Source organism: Lemur catta, chromosome 6 (assembly GCF_020740605.2).
Source record: "Lemur catta isolate mLemCat1 chromosome 6, mLemCat1.pri, whole genome shotgun sequence".
NCBI classification, from domain to species: domain Eukaryota; kingdom Metazoa; phylum Chordata; class Mammalia; order Primates; family Lemuridae; genus Lemur; species Lemur catta.
Window position 1 is genome coordinate 98,717,715 of NC_059133.1, and position 19,018 is coordinate 98,736,732.

General features: G+C 37.3%; 1 protein-coding gene across 2 annotated transcripts in view; it reads right to left on the reverse strand.

The window, feature by feature from the left end:
- ADIPOR2 (adiponectin receptor 2) overlaps window positions 1-19,018 on the reverse strand; it is a 70,150-nt gene that overhangs the window by 34,530 nt on the left and 16,602 nt on the right. Inside the window, exons 1-2 of one of the 2 annotated variants that reach the window (XM_045554652.1) lie at window positions 4,216-4,293; window positions 1,737-1,873 (exon numbers count right to left, since the gene is read on the reverse strand). In XM_045554652.1, coding sequence (XP_045410608.1) covers window positions 1,737-1,823 — 87 coding nt within the window. In that variant the 5' untranslated portion in view covers window positions 1,824-1,873; window positions 4,216-4,293. Of the gene's footprint in view, window positions 1-1,736; window positions 1,874-4,215; window positions 4,473-19,018 lie in introns of those variants that run through there. The other variant, XM_045554651.1, reaches the window with a different exon arrangement.

The window sequence follows — 19,018 nt, forward strand, 5'->3', positions numbered from 1 at the left end:
TTACCTACATTTTTTTAACCTGATCTCTTACCATCCTCCCTCTACCCACTCACCACACTCCTCAAATTCACCAAGTTCTTTTCAGACTCAGGACCTTGGTCTGAGTCTATTCCTGTTGCTTGAAATGCCCTGCACACACTCCCTCTTTTCCTACTTGTTGGCCTTTACTAAGCACTTAGCTACACAGTCACCTCTAGAAACTGCCAGAGGAACTACTTTTTTCATTACCATCAGTTCTTTAAATTGGATGAGTGTATTTCAGAATAGCTCAAAGTACACATTCTAAAAACTCTTGAGAACATTTCTTAATATCAAGAAATTGATAAAATTATAGAATTCTACCATAACTGGAAAGGGACACAGAGATCATATATTGCCTTCATATTACGTATAAAATTAAATAATTCACCTATTTCATAAGACCAGAACATGTATGTGTTCAATATCTGACTCTATGTTCAATATCTTGGTCTCTTGGTCAACCTTCTTCCAATTGTGTTTATTACATTTCCACTTCCTTTAAGATAATCCTAGTCATAGAAAAAGACAATCCTAAATTTCATATGGAACCACAAAGGAACCCAAATAGCCAAAACAATCTTGAGGAAGAAAAACAAGGCCGGAGGTCTTACACATTTTGACTTCAAAACATATTACAAAGCTACAGTAATCAAAACAATACAGTACTAGCATAAAAACAGCCATACAGACCAATGGGACAGAATAGAGAGCCCAGAAATAAACCCACACATATATAATCAAATGATCTTAGTCAAGTGGTGCCTAGACTACATAATGGGGAAAGGATAGTGACTTCAACAAAGGGTGTTGGAAAAACTGAATATCCACATGCAAAAAAATGAAATTGGACCCTTATCTTACACTATACACAAAAATCAACTCAAAGTGGATTAAAGACTTAAACATAAGACCTGAAACTATAAAACTCCTAGAAGAAAACATAGGAGAACTCCTTCATAACATTGGTCTTGGCAATGATTTCTTCATTGGTACCAAAAGCACAGGCAACAATAGCAAAATTGGACAAGTGGGACTACATTAAACTAAAAAGCTTCTGCACAGCAAAGAAAACAATCAACAGGGTAAAAAGGCAAACTATGGAATGGGAAAAAACACTTGCAAACCACATAACTGATAAGAGGTTAAATACAGGGTTAATATCCAAAATATGTAAGGAATGCCTACAACTCAAAAGCAAAAAAACAAAAATACATAACCTGATTTTTAAATAGGCAAAGAACTTGAATAGACATTTCTCCAAATAAGACATACAACTGTCCAACAAGTATGTGAAGAGATGTTCAACATCACTAACCATCAGGGAACTGCAAATCAAAACCATAATGAGATATTACCTCACACCTGTTAGGCCGCCCATTCTGTTACGATGCCCATTATGAAGATGAAGACGAAGAAGACGAAGACGATGAAGAAGATGAAGATGACAACGACGAAGAGGAGGAAGAAGAGGAAGAAGAAGAAGAGGAAGAGGAAGAGGAGGAAGAGGAAGAAAAGGAAGAGGAAGAAGAAGAGAAGAAGAGGAGGAAGAAGAGGAAGAGGAAGAAGAAGAAGAATAAAAAAAAGAAAATAGCAAGTGTTGGCCAGGATGTAGAGAAAATTGAACCTTCTGCACTGTTGGTGGGAATGTATTATGAAATGATACAACGGCTATGAAAAACAGTAGGGGTTCCTCAAAAAATATAAAATAGAAATACCATGTGAACCAGCAATCCCACTTCTGTGTATTCATCCAAAACATTGAAAACAGGATCCTGAAGAGATATCTGCATGCTCATGTTCATAGCAGCATTATTTACAATAGCCAAAATGTTGAAACAACCTCAATGTCCACCTATGGATGAATGGATAAAGAAAATGTGGTATATACATACAATGAATCCTGTCATGTGCTACAACATAGACAAATCTTGAAGACATTTATCTACAAGAAAAGCCAGTCACAGAAGGACAAATACTGTATGATTCCACTTATACAAGGTATCTAAAATGGTCAAACTCATAAAAGCAGAAAGTAGAATGGTGGCTGCGGGAGGATGGGGGGGAATGGGGAGTTGCTAGTCAATGGATATACAGTTTCAGTAATGCATGATGAAAAAGTTCTAGAGATCTGCTATACAATAATGTGCACATAGCTAACAATACTGTACTATATACTTAAAAATTTGTTAAGAAGGTAGATTTCATGTTAAGAACAAAAAATACCCAGTCACTCATCCAAACCCAGTGATAGTTCCTAGTTGAACAGCAATTGCATTAACAATTGCTCAGGCCCTAATAGCAACTGAGTGAAATTCAGTTTGCTCTGCCTGGTAAGGGAAGCTTAAACTCCATTACACTGTAGCATAAAACAGCAGTAAGAAAATTAAGTCTCAAGTGTAGAAGAAAGTTCTTGCTCCAGATATCTGTCAAACGTCATTTTAAACAGAAATACAGGTTTAAAGGCCAAATTACACTTATTGTAAACTGCTTTTTAAAATCCCATAAACTATTAATCTATCCATATGGATGAATGCACACATGCACGTACATAATCTTTCACTGTAGCACAATCTATCTAGCCAAAAGTATAAGGCTGGTTTTATAAAGTGTTACCAAGAATAAAAGAAGAAGCAGGGTTAAATCTCTTGCCATAATAGCCTGTAATTACTAAGACATTCCAATGAAATTATTATAAAAGGCCTGAAAGGACAACTTCCTGGAGTTCAATCCAATAACAGTGTTATCCACACAGTATATATCCATCACTTAGGACAGTAAAGGTGTTGCTCCAAGGAGAGGCCTTCGAGATACAACTACAACCCACAGTAAGAAATGTATTTCATGTATTATTTATGTTTACATATATAACTATACAAAACTAAAAAATTTCATCAAATAATATAGTTTAAATGTATATTATGTATTACATACATGTACATCAATTTTTTATTCTATTTTGCTGTTCAATTTTTTTAATGCTTTATAATACTAAAATTAATTCACAACCCATAGTTTGAGAAACACTGTACTAGTGCCACCATATTGAACGCATGCTACATAACGGGAAAGTTCCAGAGCACATAGCAAAATGTCTTTAAAAAGGACTTTCCGATGCTGTTCACAAATATTTATGCCTTTGCTTTCTAGGCATAGCTGCCTGAAGACGCTCTTTTCTCTGGGAAGTAAAAGGAAAGATTAAAATCTGCCTTCTGCTTTCAGAATTCGACTGACTCCCAAGTTATGCACTAAAGATAAATAGTTTCCAGAAAAGTTTCAGCACGCAATTAGAATTTCTCCAAAAATATAACTGATAGCGTCATAACTGAAGCCTGGTAAAATTACAAAGGTTATATGGTAACTACAAATCCCATTTCTTCTCCCTTAAAGAAGATAAAGCAAGGCCGGGTGCAGCGGCTCACGCCTGTAATCCTAGCACTCACCCCCGCCTAGGCTGAGGCGGGGGATTGTTTGAGCTCAGAAGTTCGAGACCAGCGTCCCTACTAAAGAGCAAGAGCGAGACCCCGTCCCTACTAAAAATAGAAAGAAATTATATGGACAGCTAGAAATATATATAGAAAAATTAGCCAGGCATGGTGGCGCATGCCTGTAGTCCCAGCTACTCGGAAGGCTCAAGCAGTAGGATCGCTTGAGCCCAGGAGTTTGAGGTTGCTGTGAGCAAGGCTGACGATGCCACGGCACTCACTCTAGCCCAGGCAACAGAATGAGACTCTGTCTCAATCAATCAATCAATCAATAAATCAATAAATAAATAAATAAATGAAAGAAAGAAAGAAAAGAAAGAAAAGAAAGAAAGAGAGAGAGAGAGAGAGAGAGAGAGAGAGAGAGAGAGAGAGAGAAAGAAAGAAAGAAAGAAAGAAAGAAAGAAAGAAAGAAAGAAAGAAAGAAAGAAAGAAAGAAAGAAAGAAAGAAAGAAAGAAGATAAAGCAGATTAAGTATGATTCTAGGCATCAGCAAGAAAGGCGAAACTATGGAATCAAATAGTATCTGAACTAATTTAAGAACGAGTGACTTCAAGTTATACCGAAGAAAAAAATACAAATGTGCTCAAGGTTCCTTCTCAATACTCCATCTTCTCTCCAGCAATGGCCCTATATATATTTTTTTTAATATCCTCCCTCTTAGCATATCCCCATAAATTTTTGTTTTGTTTACCATCCTTCCAATGTTACTTACTTTTTTATGATGGGAAGAACGAACAGATGCCTCTAAAATAGGCTCCAAATCTCCTTGGTAGTTGTCATTATCACCTCCCCTTGTACCATCAAGTTGGTGCCCTTTTCTGAGCCTTATATCTGGCTCTGGAGTCCTGCTGCACCCCAATCGGTTTTCTGCTGGCTCGTTCATGGGATACCCAAGGCTTTCTTACAAAAAGGTCTTTCTTTCTGTCCCTTCTTCTTGGGAGAATGGACTTTCAGAGTAGTATGTTGACCCTAAAGACAAGAAAGTTTTGAATAAATATATTTTGAATAAATGAGTACTGGGGAAAAGACATCAGTTATATTATTATACATTCAAATAATAGAACACTCAACAATCATTAAAAATAATAAAAGAATAATGTATTACAAACCTACATTTGTTGATGGGGAGACTGCCAAAATCTTTTCTAAATTATAAAAGCAGGATACAAGACAACATGTATAATATTTTCCCACTTACATGTTATAAAAATATATAATTGTATGTAAGTGTGTATGTACTAGAATAATTACTGGAAAATATTCAAAATCATGCTCTGGGTACAGAAGTACACAAAGAACCTAGGGTCTCAAGGGAGAATACTTTTCACTTTGTTTTGCCTGCATTATTTTTTTACTTTATCAATTAAAAATATAGAAAGAATATATATGATTCTAATTTAAAATTAGAAATTAGAATTCTAAATCCAAATTGTATATATTAGGAAGAATATATGTAGGTTTATATATTATAATTTGGTTTTACACATCTAATCTCATTTAAACATCACAATGATCCTATAGGGTATTTTTATTTCTATTTCACAGGTGAGGAAACCAAAATCCACCATACTTTGTATTAAAATAAATAGGACAAAGTCTCTGAGTTTATATAGCACTTATTACTGGTAATGTTTTGCATTCAAAGGTTTAAGGTCTGACATTTCCACATTTTTTAGTTGTTTTGAACTCTAACTAAACTACCCTGGAAGGAAGAAACTTAGGACCAAAGCATACTCCTCCTTTTATATCCATCTGGGTTCCCAGAAAGTGCTACGCACATAAATGTTTAATGAATATTTGATAAAAACTTCAGCGTTCTTGAGTAGTAAAAACATTTTCAGAAATCATCAATCTCTCTCCAAACTGGACTGGAGCAAGTAAGTTTCCTAGGAGTTCAATCCTTTCAAGTCCTTGGCACTCTACCTCTTTACTCATGGTACACAAGTTTATTTTAGACAATTAGTTGCATATCCAAATAAGGATTATCATAGCCAATCCAACCAGAACTACCAAAACAGGAAGAGAACAGGGTATATGCTAGTTCTTAAATCCCCTGAGATTCAAAGTTCGTACTGGGGAAAGGAGGAGTAAGGCAAAGTAGGGGGGCCTAGATTCCATAAAAAGAAGGTAATAGGTGTATTTAGCGTTCACATATATGGATACACAGACTGAGAATTAGTCAAAGAATTAGCCAACTGTTCGTCTCATAAATCATGTGAGTTTGCTACAGGATTTCTCTAAGAGCTTTGAAAGTTGATGGAGCAAGAACAAACACAAGGCTGGGTGCGGTGGCTGATGCCTGTACCCTAGCACTCTGGGAGGCCGAGGCAGGAGGACTGCTTGAGCTCAGAAGTTTGACACCAGCCTAAGCAAGAGCAAGAGCAAGACCCTGTATCTACAAAAAACAGAAAACTTAGCCAGGCGCCATGGCACACACCTGTGGTCCCAGCTACTTGGGAGGCTAGGCAGGCCGATTGCTTGAGCCCAGGAGTTTGAAGTTGCAGTGAGCTATGATGAGGCCACTACAACATTCCACCTGGCCACTACACTCCACCTGGGGCAACAGAGTCAGACTCTGTCTCAAAACAAACGCAAAAAACAAAACACCAACAACAACAACAAATACAAATCTTTAAGGATCACCAAACCCAGGCATGTACTTAACCATTTCAGAGCCTGAGCAACCACATTATACTACTGAGATGATAACCTATGTTACTAATGCCCATTTCTAAAAGAGGAAACAAGGGTTCATATTTAATTATTTACAGCTTACAAAGCTTGTTCACATCCATCATTTCATTTTGTTTCAGGGAAGAGGCAGCTAACATTTACTGAGAATTAACAAAGGTAAATTCCGTACCAGAGAATTTACATGTGGTATCTCTGAGGTATTATCCCCCATTTAACAGATGTGGAAACTGAGGCTCAGAGATTAAGTAATTTATTCAAGATCATTACGATACTGTTAGAACTGGTTCCCCATTTGGCCCCAGGAACAGAGTGGCAGAGTCCAAGGCTGCAAAAGGCAAAGGAGTTTACTGGCTGGCTCGAGCCAGGGTCCAAGTCCCAGAGCACCAACGCAGTGGTCTCTTTACAAACTAGGACCCCGCCCTGGGGTAAAAGCTAAGCTTTTATGCTTTTCAGTAGGTTACATACGCTGTGCACACCATTCCTCTTCCCCCCTTAGTTCATTTGCTCCTTCAAAGGTGGCTTGATCGAGTTGTCTCCTGATTGGTTGGCTCCAAGGTGCTCCAAGTCCCAATACTTTTCCTGCTGTTTTGCAGAGTCATTGGGCGGGAAGAGGAGGACCCATCCCAGGAACTCGTGACTTAGGCCCACCCGTCTTGGGGAAACCGAAACTTAGGCCTGTGTCAGGAGATTCAGCCTGTCATGGAGTCACTCCTGCTCCCCCTTCTGCCCTTCAATACAAAGAGGAGTGGGTGAAATTTATACCCAGGTCTTCCTGGACCTCATGAACTTCATGCACTTTCCACTGCCCAAGAAAACTAAGACTGAGGTGAAAAAAAGATAAGAAATTGAACCTTCAAGTTAGTTGGTTGACATCACAAGCAAACTACAGATTTGGGATCTTCATTCTCAAACTGTAGCACGTAGAATAAAGCATCTTAAAAGTATTCTTGAGATATGACTACACCAAACTTCTCATAAGCAGGAGCTATGTATATGGAGCAGTGTTGCTCATTTATGAGAATATAAACAGCATGCTCCATTAGTTAGAATTGTTTTGTAACCCTCAACTCAGAAAAAGAAAGCAAATGATAAGAAATAAATGTTCCCAAAGAATTTTTTACAGCTTCTCTTTAAAATAAAAAGGAATAAGAAAATAAATTTCCAGGAAAGTCCTGAGATCAATACATATTCCTATCAATAATGTTTTCTAAATTTACAAGTATCAAAAAATAAGAATCAAGAAAATAAAACACTGCAAAATTTTTGAAAAAATTTAATAATATTCCCCACCCTATATATACTAAAACAGGAAAGCCTATCAGTACAGAGTTTCAACAATAGACCTGTTGAAGGAAAAAGTATTTATGTCAACCCTCAAGCTCCAAAAACATTAACAAAACAGAAAACCCCAAACTTAGAATACCCTAAAGAACTGAAATTCACTATATATTTTACTTTATTTGCATTCTACCTACTGAAAAAATGAATTCCTAATAGAATGCAATGCCTTGAAATAAAAAACAAACAAGTCAGTCCAAAGTAAAATCCGAAGTATGAACTAAAATAAAATCTTACCCGCCCGCCCCCCAGCCAACAGTATGGACCCCCTCTTGGCCAAGAGGACTCCAGAAAAACCTTAAAGCTGAGTTGCCCACCATAAGGAGAAGGGCAGTCAGTCATACACACACCTGGTCATGCCCCCTACCTTTTGGAGCTATTCTTTGTAACAATAAGATAGTATATCATTAATAGGCCTAAGGCCATGCAAGACAAAGGTTAAACCACACCTACAAGCCATTAATCTACTTAACAGATCAGTGGAGTCTCAATCCAGAACATTGTCTCTGATTAACAAACTTCCTTACCTTAGCACATTCCTATCCTTTAGGCAAAGTTCAAGTTGATTTCTTTAACCAATTACAAGTCAAAGAATCTTTAAGCCTCCCCCCACTCCACATGCTGCCTCTTTGGGCTAAACTAATGTACACCTTCCACATATTGATTTATGATTTTACATGTAATTCTTGTCTCCATGAATGTATAAAACCACAATGTAACACAGCTATCTTGGGAGGATTTTCTCAAGACCTCATGAGGGCATGTTTCTCTGGGCTGCACTCACATACACTCAGCCCAAAATAAACCTGTGTAAATTATTTTACAGAGTTTGGGATTTTGTTCTGTTAACAGAAGGAAAGGTATCCTTTATTACCCACATTATTTAACTCCATCTTGGAGTTTTAGACAATAAGGAAAAAAAGAGGGGTACAAAAACTGGAAAGAGAAAGGCAAAACCATAACTATTGCCAGATTATATGACTGTTTCATCTATAAAACCCAGGAGAATCAACTGAAAAAAAATATTATAAATAAGAAAATTCATCAATGTGATTGGAAATAAAATTAATATTATGGATATCAACAGCCTTCGTCCCAAAACCCAACAATATTTGGTCATCATGAAAGAAAAAAATACATTGCAATAGAAAAAGAGATAAAACACTGCAAAACAAATCTTAAAATGTTACTGAGGATCTACAAAAATATTTCTAAAAATAATGAGTTCAGCAAGGTCACAGGATTCAAGATCAACACCAAATATCAAATACATTTCTACATATTAACAATAAACATGTGGAAACTAAAATTTTAGATAATACCATTTACAATTGCTTCAAAGAAAATTATATACTTTAAGTATACACTTAACAAAATATGCACTGGATCTGCATGCTAAAAATTACAAAATACTGATGAAAGAAATAAAAAATCTAAACAAACAGCAATATACTACATTCACAGATTAGAAGACTTAACACAGAAAAGATATCAATTCTCTCCGAATTGTTCTATAGGTTTAATGTAGTTCTTATCAAGATCCCAGCAAAGATTTTTGCAGATATAAACAAACTTACTCTAAAATTTCTATGGAAAGCACAGCTCTAGAATAACCAAAACAATTTTGAAAGTGGGAAGAATCTCTTTACCTGACTGAAGGCCTACAACAGCTACAGTAGTCCAGATGGAGTAGAAAATCCACCAACAATCCCCCACCCCTGCTGTCTCCCCTAACAGCCATCACTCCCTCGCTGCCTGCAGCAACTCCCGCACCAGGAACCAAGGTGGCTGACCCTAGCCTCACTGAAGAAAACCATATTGCAAATGTCAACTGCAACCCGTTCCCTCCCTAAAAAACAAAATGTATAAAAGACCCTTACACTCTTTGTTCGGGGCTCAGAATTTGGTGGCGAGTCCCCTCTGAACCTGCCGGCGTAATAAACCTGTTTTGCTGTACTTCAGTCTGCCTCTCAGTCTGTTACCGGTCAATTTTGCTATAACACAGTGTGGTTTTGGCAGAGGAATACATATAAAGAGTGACAGGAATGGAATAGAGAACCCAGAAATGACTGATACAAGTATGCCTGTTATTTTATAAACATGCCAAAGCAATTCAATAAAAGAAGGATAGCCTTTTCAACAAATGGTGCTGAAATAATTGAACAGCCATGGGCAAAAGACAAACAAAAAGGACCTCAACCCAAACCTCACACCTTATATAAAAATTAACTCAAAATGGATCATGGACTTAAATGTAAAATGCAAAACTATAAAACTTTTATTAAAAACACAGGGGAAAATCTAGAGCTACAAAAAGAGTTCTAAAACTTGACACCAAAAGTACAATCCATAAAGGGAAACACTGATAACTGGGCTCATCAAAATTAACTTTTCTGAGAGACCCTGTTAAGGAAGTTCAAAAGACAAGTTAAGGACTGGGAGAAAATATTTGCACATCACATATCCAATATAGCATTAGTATGATTTTCAAAATTAAACAGCACAAAAACAATCCAACTAGAAAATGAAAAATGACATGAATGAACATCTCACCAAAGAGGATAGACACACTGATGGCAAACAGTCATATGTAAAGATGTTCAACATCATTAGCCACCAAGGAAATGCAAATTAAAACCACCATGAGACAGCATGACAAACCTAATCGGAATGACTTTTAAAAAAAGAAAAGAAAAAAAAAAAAAAACAGTAACAACGAGGAGACTGACTTCTGGCATTACAGCGAGGAGCTCCAATGGCCTGCTCCCCAGACAAACGGGTGAAAACTATGAAAAAACAACCATTTGGAAATACTCCAAAAGGCAAATAGCAAATGAAGAAACATCTGTTCAAAGACACCTATGAAAATTCAATAAGAAAGACAAGAGTCTGTGGTATTTGAACCTGTTTTTTCCTATCCACCCTCTCCCAGCTCAAAGAAGCAGAGACTCCACTCCAGACTGACGCAAGCTCCCTCTGCCCCTTCCACCCAGATGAAGGGATTTCTCCCCCAACCCCAGGAGCAGGACATCAGTGTTTCTCATCCACCCTTTCCCAGCTACCTGTTGCTGAGGCTACGTCCTTCACAAACACAGTTTAGAAGTGGGGACTCCCTTCTGCCCAGCCCCCACTTGTTGAACAAAGGCTCTACCTAGGGCCTGTCACACTGAGAATAATGAAACTCTTACCATTCTTGACCCTGCTCCTCATGTGGTCTTTCCACACCAGGAGGACCCCAGGCTACTACCTACCCTCCCACTGAACACTCATCTCCTAGAATGGACTGTCACTCAGAGAGAAACTTGTCATTGTTCCCACTCCCACACCTCTAAAGCACAAGCTCAGAGTTTGTCCTCAGGAGAGAAGATAAACAAAAAAAACCATATAGCTCCTAATCTTTTCCCAGAGCGACAGAACCAGGGATCAGAAAAAAATTAAACATTGATCTTAGAAACTATTCCTTCAAAGGAACCAGAATTTGGATTATTCTTAGAACAATTTTTACTCCAGGGCATTGGTTGAAATCAATAGAGCAATCAGCCAGCAATTAATGGAGTTTAAAGCTGGGTGTGTTCCAGGAAATGAAGAGAAGAGGACCCTACCAAAAACACTATCATCTCAGGGTGACTGAAGGCCTATGCCAAGTTAGACAGTGAAGACTGGGGGGGGAAACAAAGTTCACTAAAATAATCCAGTCAGTCACTAAACAAATGAGCAAATAATAAGCCCTGGAAGAAGGGAGACCAGTACCCAGAGCTGCTACAGAGTATTATTTAACATGTCCAGTTTAAAAAAAAATATGAGGCATATAATATAAAAAATATTAATGAAAAAGTACAGCCCATATAATGGGGTGCAGGGGTGGGGGGAAAGCAAGCAACGAAAAATGCCTGTGAGAGAACAGATGTCAAATTTATCAGAAGAAGACTTTAAAGTAACCATTATATGTTCATAGAACTAAAGAAAACTATGATTAAAGAAGTAAAAAAAGGCACAATGACAATGTCACTTCAGATAGAGAATATCAATAAAGAGACAGAAATTAGAAAGAGAAGAACCAGGCCGGGCGCGGTGGCTCACGCCTGTAATCCTAGCACTCTGGAAGGCCGAGGCGAGAGGATCGTTTGAGCTCAGGAGTTCGAAACCAGCCTGAGCAAGAGCGAGACCCCGTCTCCACTAAAAATAGAAAGAAATTAGCTGGACAACTAAAAATATATAGAAAAAATTAGCCAAGCATGGTGGCGCATGCCTGTAGTCCCAGCTACTCAGGAGGCTGAGGCAGGAGAATTACTTGAGCCCAAGAGTTTGAGGTTGCTGTGAGCAAGGCTAATACCATGGCACTCTAGCCCGGGCAACAGAGTGAGACTCTGTCTCAAAAAAAACAAAAAAAAAAAAGGAAAGAAATACTAAAGCCTGAAAGCAAGTAACCTCAAACAGTAATTGAAATCCACACATCAACCCCCCCCCAAGAAAAGAGTACTTGTAAAGATAGTTATGCAACTATAAAAGACAGTATAAATGTGTTTTTTCCTTTCTTAACCATTTTTTTTTAGTCAATTGTATAAAATGATACATATTTTGCATCCCCCAAGTTTTGGTATGTTGTGTTTTTGTTTCATTTGTCTCAAGATATTTTCTAATTTCCCTTGTGATTTCTTCTTTGACCAAATGGTTAAGAGTGGTTAAAATTCCACGTCTGTAAATTTTCCAGTTTTCCTTCTCTTGTTTCTAAGTTCATTCCATTGTGATCAGAAAAGACATTTTGTGTGATTTCAATCTTTTTAAAATTTATTAAGACTAGTTTTATGGCCTAGGATATGGTCTACCCTGGAAAATGATCCATGTGCACTTGAGAAAAATGGCCTATTGTTGAGTGAATTGTTCTGTACTTATCTGTTGTGCCCACATGGGTACAGTGGTATTCAAGTCCTCTGTTTCTAACGACTAGATCTCCTGTCTAGTTGTTCTTTCCATGTTTGAAAGTGGGATATTAAAGTTTCTAACTATTATTTTAGAGCAGTCTATTTCTCCCTTCAATTCTGTCAATATCTGCTGCATATAATTTGGAGCTCTGCATATGATTTGAAGCATATATGTTTATAACTATTATATTTTCTTGGTGTATATAGACCCTTTTATCAATATGTAACATCCTTCATCTCTTGTAACAGTTTTTAAACTTAAAACCTATTTTCTCTTATACGAGTAAGCTACCCTATCTCTCTTTTGGTTACTACTTATTTGGATGAAACAACTTTTTCAATCCTTTCACTTTCAACCTACGTGTGTCCTTAGATCTAAAGTAACAGTTCAAGATAACTCATATTAATAACAATACCAGGAAATTTGAGTTATATGCTTTACAGAATTTGAGCTATTGTCTGCTAAAGCCACTTGATACAATTTTTTAGGACTGTCATACAGTTTCTTATACAAGCAAATATTTAAACATATTTCTCAAAGAGCTATAGTTTGCAAATGGCTTTAGGATTGCTATATTCTCCCTTAATAAGAAACATGACTAAACTCATCAATTCCCAATTCTTCACACACACAAAAAAAACCAAAAAACTTAATAATCCTGAAACAAAAAAGGCTGTTATCATACTTGCCTTACCTTTCTATTCAGTCAGCCCCCCACACGTGTGGGTTCTGCATCTGTGAATTCAACCAACCACAGATAGAAATTGTCTGGGGAAAAAAATGCATCTGTACTGAACATGTACAGCCTTTTTTTCCTTGTTTCCTTTTTTTCCTAAACAGTACAGTATAATAACTGTTTAAATAGAATTTACATTGTATTAGGTATTAAACGTAATTTAGAGATGGTTTAAAGTATACAGGAAGATATGCACAGTTTATATGCAAACACTACCCTATTTTACACCAAGAATTTGAACATCCGTGGATTTTGGTATCTATGGGAGGTCCTGGAACCAATCCTCCATGGATACCAAGGGATGAACGTGTTCCATTAAGAATCTAGAATTACTGTGCATCTCTGAAAGCCTTCTCTCTTCTAAAATTAGCCATCTAGTAGATGCCTGCTTACAGATGTGGGACCTGAGGCTCAGGCAGATCTAACCACAGGAAAAAACTGGCAAAAACCAGACCCAGATCTCCATTTTCCGATTGCTCATTCAGAGTTCAACAACCATAAAATTCTTTTTTTTTTTTTGTTACTTTTCAAAGTCCAGCCAAGAAGTAATAAAATTATTTTTGACAGAAATAGTTCAAACTTTTAAGAAGACAGACTTAACCTATTCCTTTCATCTTCATTCATCTTTACCTAACATTATTTTATGTATATCCACTTTCACCAAAAATCTAGTCCATTTAAAAAAAAATTTCACCTTGGAATAAAAAACTCTAGCTCTAAAGAAAATCACTTAATGGCATGCATAGTCATTCCACCAAACCTGACATTCATTATTTTATAATACTTTCCAGGGCTTTTTAGTTCCAAACAGTTTATTTGTCCCAACAGCACACTTTATGACAAACTATGAATTTCCCACAGGTTTTCTAGTAGTTATAAGCCTGTCAGTTGAACCACAATTAAACCACAGCACTGTTTACCTGCCTTATGTTTTCCTATTTAATGACTGAAGGTTTTACCTGTCCAAATCATATTCTGCAACTTGCTGCTGCCACAATTGCTAGATTTGCTAACACTGCAGGTTTACTTGCCATAGTGGACAGTATTAGACAACAGTATTGCCAAAGATATTCCTCCCTCTTCCCAAATCCCTATACCCAATCCACCAGCAAATATCACGGATTTTTACCTCAAAAATATCTCTCAAATTCTTTCTATTTCTTTTCCTCTTCCCTGCCACTATCTTAAGCTAAGCCACCAATATCTCTGACTTACAATACTTTGATAATCTCCTAACTGGTCTCCCTGTCTACTACTCTCATACTTGCTGTCTCCTCTCTTTATTTAACAGTAAAAGTACTCTTCCAAACAGAAAAATCATGTCACTCCCTTCCTAAAATCCCTCCAGTAGATCCTATTCCTTGTGCAAAAGAAAACCAAAATCTTTACTATAATCTCGATGAGGCCCTTCATGATTTCATCCCTACCAACCTCTCTAATCTCAATTTACAAAGCTCCCTAATTGGCTCATGATTTTGATCTTTTCCATATCAATCTTGATCAGCAGCAGGCCCTGGAAACAGGCCTGGGCACTTAACTAGCTAACTATCCCTTACCATTTAAGCTCTCAGGTGAAAGGTCACCTTTTCAGGAAGCCCCCACCTAACCACCCTTATCTAAAACAGCATTACTTCACCCTTCACACCAGTCACTCGTAACACTTTGCACTGTTTAATTTCCTTCATAGTCCTTATCACTCTCTGAAATTATTTATTTGCCTATCTTTCCCCACTAAATCATCAGCCCCTTAAGTGTTAAACCTAATCAGTCTTATTCACCATACTTATCTAGAATAGTTATCCATCACACAGTACACCCTCAAGATCTGCTTAATGGATAAATGAAGTTTCTATTAGAAATTCCTTGGTGCTATGGACTGAATTGTATCCCCTCAAAATTCTTATGTTGAAGCCCTAACCCCCAGTACCTTACAATATGACTGTATTTAGACTCAGGGCCTTTAAAGAGGTGGGGGCCTCAATCCAATATGACTGATATCCTCTTAAGAAGAGAAAGAGACACCAGAAATGCATGCCCAGAGGAAAGGCCCTGTGAGGACACAGAGAGAAGGCAGCCATCTGTAAAACAAGGAGAGAGGCCTTAGGAGAAACCAAATCTACTGACATCTTGATCTTAGAATTCTAGCCCCTAGAACTCTGACAAAATAAATATCTGTCATTGAAGCCATCCAATCTGTGGTACTGGCAGCCTTAGCAAATTAATATACTTGGCTTTCAATAGAATAGCACATTATTTTAGCATTTTTCTACAGAAATAACTGAAAAATTACATCTCAAAGTTTATCACCAGTAGCAGATGACATCACCATAACTCTTTACATAGCTACTTATAATTTAATTTTTAGCCATCTAATAAGCAATTTGAGGAAGCTGCTTCAAGAGCATGTGTGATTAAGGTAATAACTAGTCAGTACTCCTAATACTCTAAAGCAGGGTCAACAAACTTTTTCTGTAAAAGGCCAGATGGTATATATTTTAGGTTTTGTAGGCCACAAAAAGTCTCTCCTACAAAATTACTCAACCACTGTAGCACAAAAGTGGCCATAAACAACACATGAATGAATGAGTGTGGCTATGTTCCAATAAAACTTTATTTATGAACACTGAAATTTCCATTTCATATAATTTTCATTCACATATTGCAAAACATTATTTTGTTTATACTATTTTTAAATGTAAAAACCAATCTTAGCTCATAAGCCATACAAAAACAGGCAGGATACCTGGTGGCTAGCTACAGTTTGCCAACCCTGACCTAAGACAACAGTTTTACTTTACCACCTCCATTTTACAGAGAAGGAAATCTCAAGGCTTCCCTACATAGCAACAATTAACATGGCACCCCAATGTCTAGACTGGAAGTATATGCATCTATGCCTGTCTACAAAACTATGCAAATAGTAGTAGAACAAAAAATTGTCACACAAGTTTATTCTGCTCTGAAGAGTTCTGTCTTAAGCCTAAGAAAATTAACATTCTTCTATAAATTATATTTCTTCTCACACCATGAGGACATTAACAAAAGAAAAATTTTTTAAACTGATAGATCAAATGACATATCCTACCACTAACCTGAGGGTGGCTAGAAAGCAGACACAGAGAAACACAAGACCATTAAATTCTGATTTAATAAAGATTTTCTAAAAAGGAACAAGTAACCCCATAACAAAATTTCTAACATCACCTGAGGCTACAGTTCTCTAATTCTGTTTCCGGGTGCCTTTCTTCATATTATTAATATATAACAATAACCATAAACATGGTAACTTTTCTTTAACTCTTTTAAAAATATGCATATATTTTTTGCTCTTTTCAAACAAAAGTTAACATAAAAGGCATTCAGAAGAATCATTCCCCTATAAGAAACTTCTTGTTAGCATATAAGGAAAAACAGACAAACTATCTTCTTTTTAAAATTTAAACATAAGGGTACTTCCACAGAACAAAATTTCAACCTAGAGGTAAGAAACAGGAAAGCTGAGTTCCATTTTTTATTGCTGTTGTTAAAGTCAGATCTGAAACATAATACCTACAAGTTCCCTTCTTTTTAAAAGAACTGTAAGGTAAGTAAAATGCGGTAGGCAAAATAATGGTCCCCCAAAGATGTCCAGGTGTTAATCGCTGGAACCTGTGACTATGTTACAAATATGTTACATGCCAAAGGAAAACTAAAGTCGCTAATTCAGTGAATAGGAAGATTGTCCTGGATTATCTAGTGGGCCTAATGTAACCTTAAAAGTAGAAGACGGAAGCAGAACAGTTTAGAGTCAGAAAGAAAAACATGACTATAGGAGACAGACATAGAGGTACACTGTTACTGGATGAAGATGTCACTAAAAGCTAGAAAAAGTAAGGGAACAGATTCTCCCCTGGGGCCCCCAGAAAGGACCTTGGCCTGGCTGACACCTTGATTTTAGTCCAATGAAATCCTATAGCAGATCTCTGACCTGCAGAACCATAAGATAATAAACCTCTGTTGTTTTAAATCACTAAGTTTGTGGTAACTTGTTACTGTAGCAAATAAGGAAAACTAATACATAAATTTTGAAATTGAAATAACTAAAAAAAAATTTTTTTTAAATCTTCTCCATAACCACCTAATAAAGAAAAGTCTGCTAATCTCACCTCTCGACATCAACTTACAATTAAGTGCTTCTGGAAACTTGGAGTGATTAAAGACATGAAAAATTGCTCTTATTTGTGAATTTTTACTGCCAAGTGTAAAGAAGTTTGAAAAATCCTAGATCTCTAAAGCAAACCAATACAGAACCTTACTTTGCAAAATCTGTTTCAAGCTTTTACTCTGGAAAGGATATCTCCAATCTATCAAGCTCCATATAAACAGTATTCTCAAACAGAAAATGAAATGAGAGTATACCTTTCATACTACACCTCCAAAGTGCACTGACTCCTAAGGTTTCCAACCTTGAAAGAGCTGACACATGTGGACTTCCTAATCGTCATTTGATGTGTGTAGCAGAGGGTAGTGGAAGTTGAGGTATCAAAGGGGTAGACCTAGGCCGCTTATCAACTTACTGCCTCTCCACTCCAAATTCATCTTTTTTGCCTGCATTGTGAAAATAATCTGGGCCCTTCAAATATTTTTCCTTTGCCAGATGCCATAATGTTAAGTCTTGTCAGCAGAGGGCACTGCAGAAATGAACAGGATAAAAATGTTTTGTTTCTTCGTGTGCTAACTTGGCAGGGTTCTGCAGCTTTCATTAGCACCCTAAAAGGTGAATTTTCAGAAAATTCTATAGGGTATATTTCCAACAAGTTCTGCCAGCTCAGCACCAGAGCAACTTCTCTGCCATTCAGGGAGCCCCAGCCATGTCCTCTCCAACAAGATCTAGATCTCAAGCAGGGGTGGGAATGGAAAGGTTTCTTCCTTGGGTATTCTGTTTCAACTTTAGGGGTAGCAGCTGCCCCTTGTAGCTGCTACTCCTATACTCTTTAGCATTCTCTTTGCTTCTTACTAGGCAATTCCTCAACCCCAACCTCCTGTTATAGTTAATACTTCTTTATATTATTTTGCCTGTTCAAATCACTCTGTAACTTCACTCGGTCCAGAACTAACATAATATTTATTAAAATTTTGAAACTACAAAACTAATGACTACGGTCTTCTCTAGTAGCATAGTTCAGAAAGTTCAAATTAACCTAGGACTAAGAGAACACAGCTCCAAGACTGCTGACAATTGGAGAAAAGACCATTATAAGGCAATGGACAATTCTATGCTTTAAAGAGTAAAGGGTAAGACAGGTGTTTAGTCCCTGGATAAGACACTGGTTTTCAAGCCTGTAATCCTAGCACATTGGGAGGCCAAGGTGGGAGGACAGCTTGATGTCAGGAGTTCAAGACCAGCCTGGGCAAGAGCGAAACCCCTTCTCTACTACAACAGAAAAATTAGCCAGGCATGGTGGCACATGCCCCTAGTCCCAGCTACTTGGGAGGCTGAGGCAAGAGGACTGCTTGAGCCCAGGAGTTTGAGGTTGCTGTGAGCTAGGCTGACACCCACAGCACTCTAACCCAGGTGACAGAGCAAGACTCTGTCTCAAAAAACAAAACAAAACAAAACTAAACTAAACTAAACAAACTGTGGTTTAAAGATCTCTGGGACTCCCTAAGACTCTTCCAGGAGGGCTACCAGGTCAAAGTTAATACTACCAAGACATTACCTTTATCACTCGCATTCTTTCATAAGTGAACAATGCAGTAATTCAGAGGCTACATGATGTGTGCTATCACAACAGATTTAATGCAGACACAGATAACAACAATTCAGTTATCGTCAATTAACCCA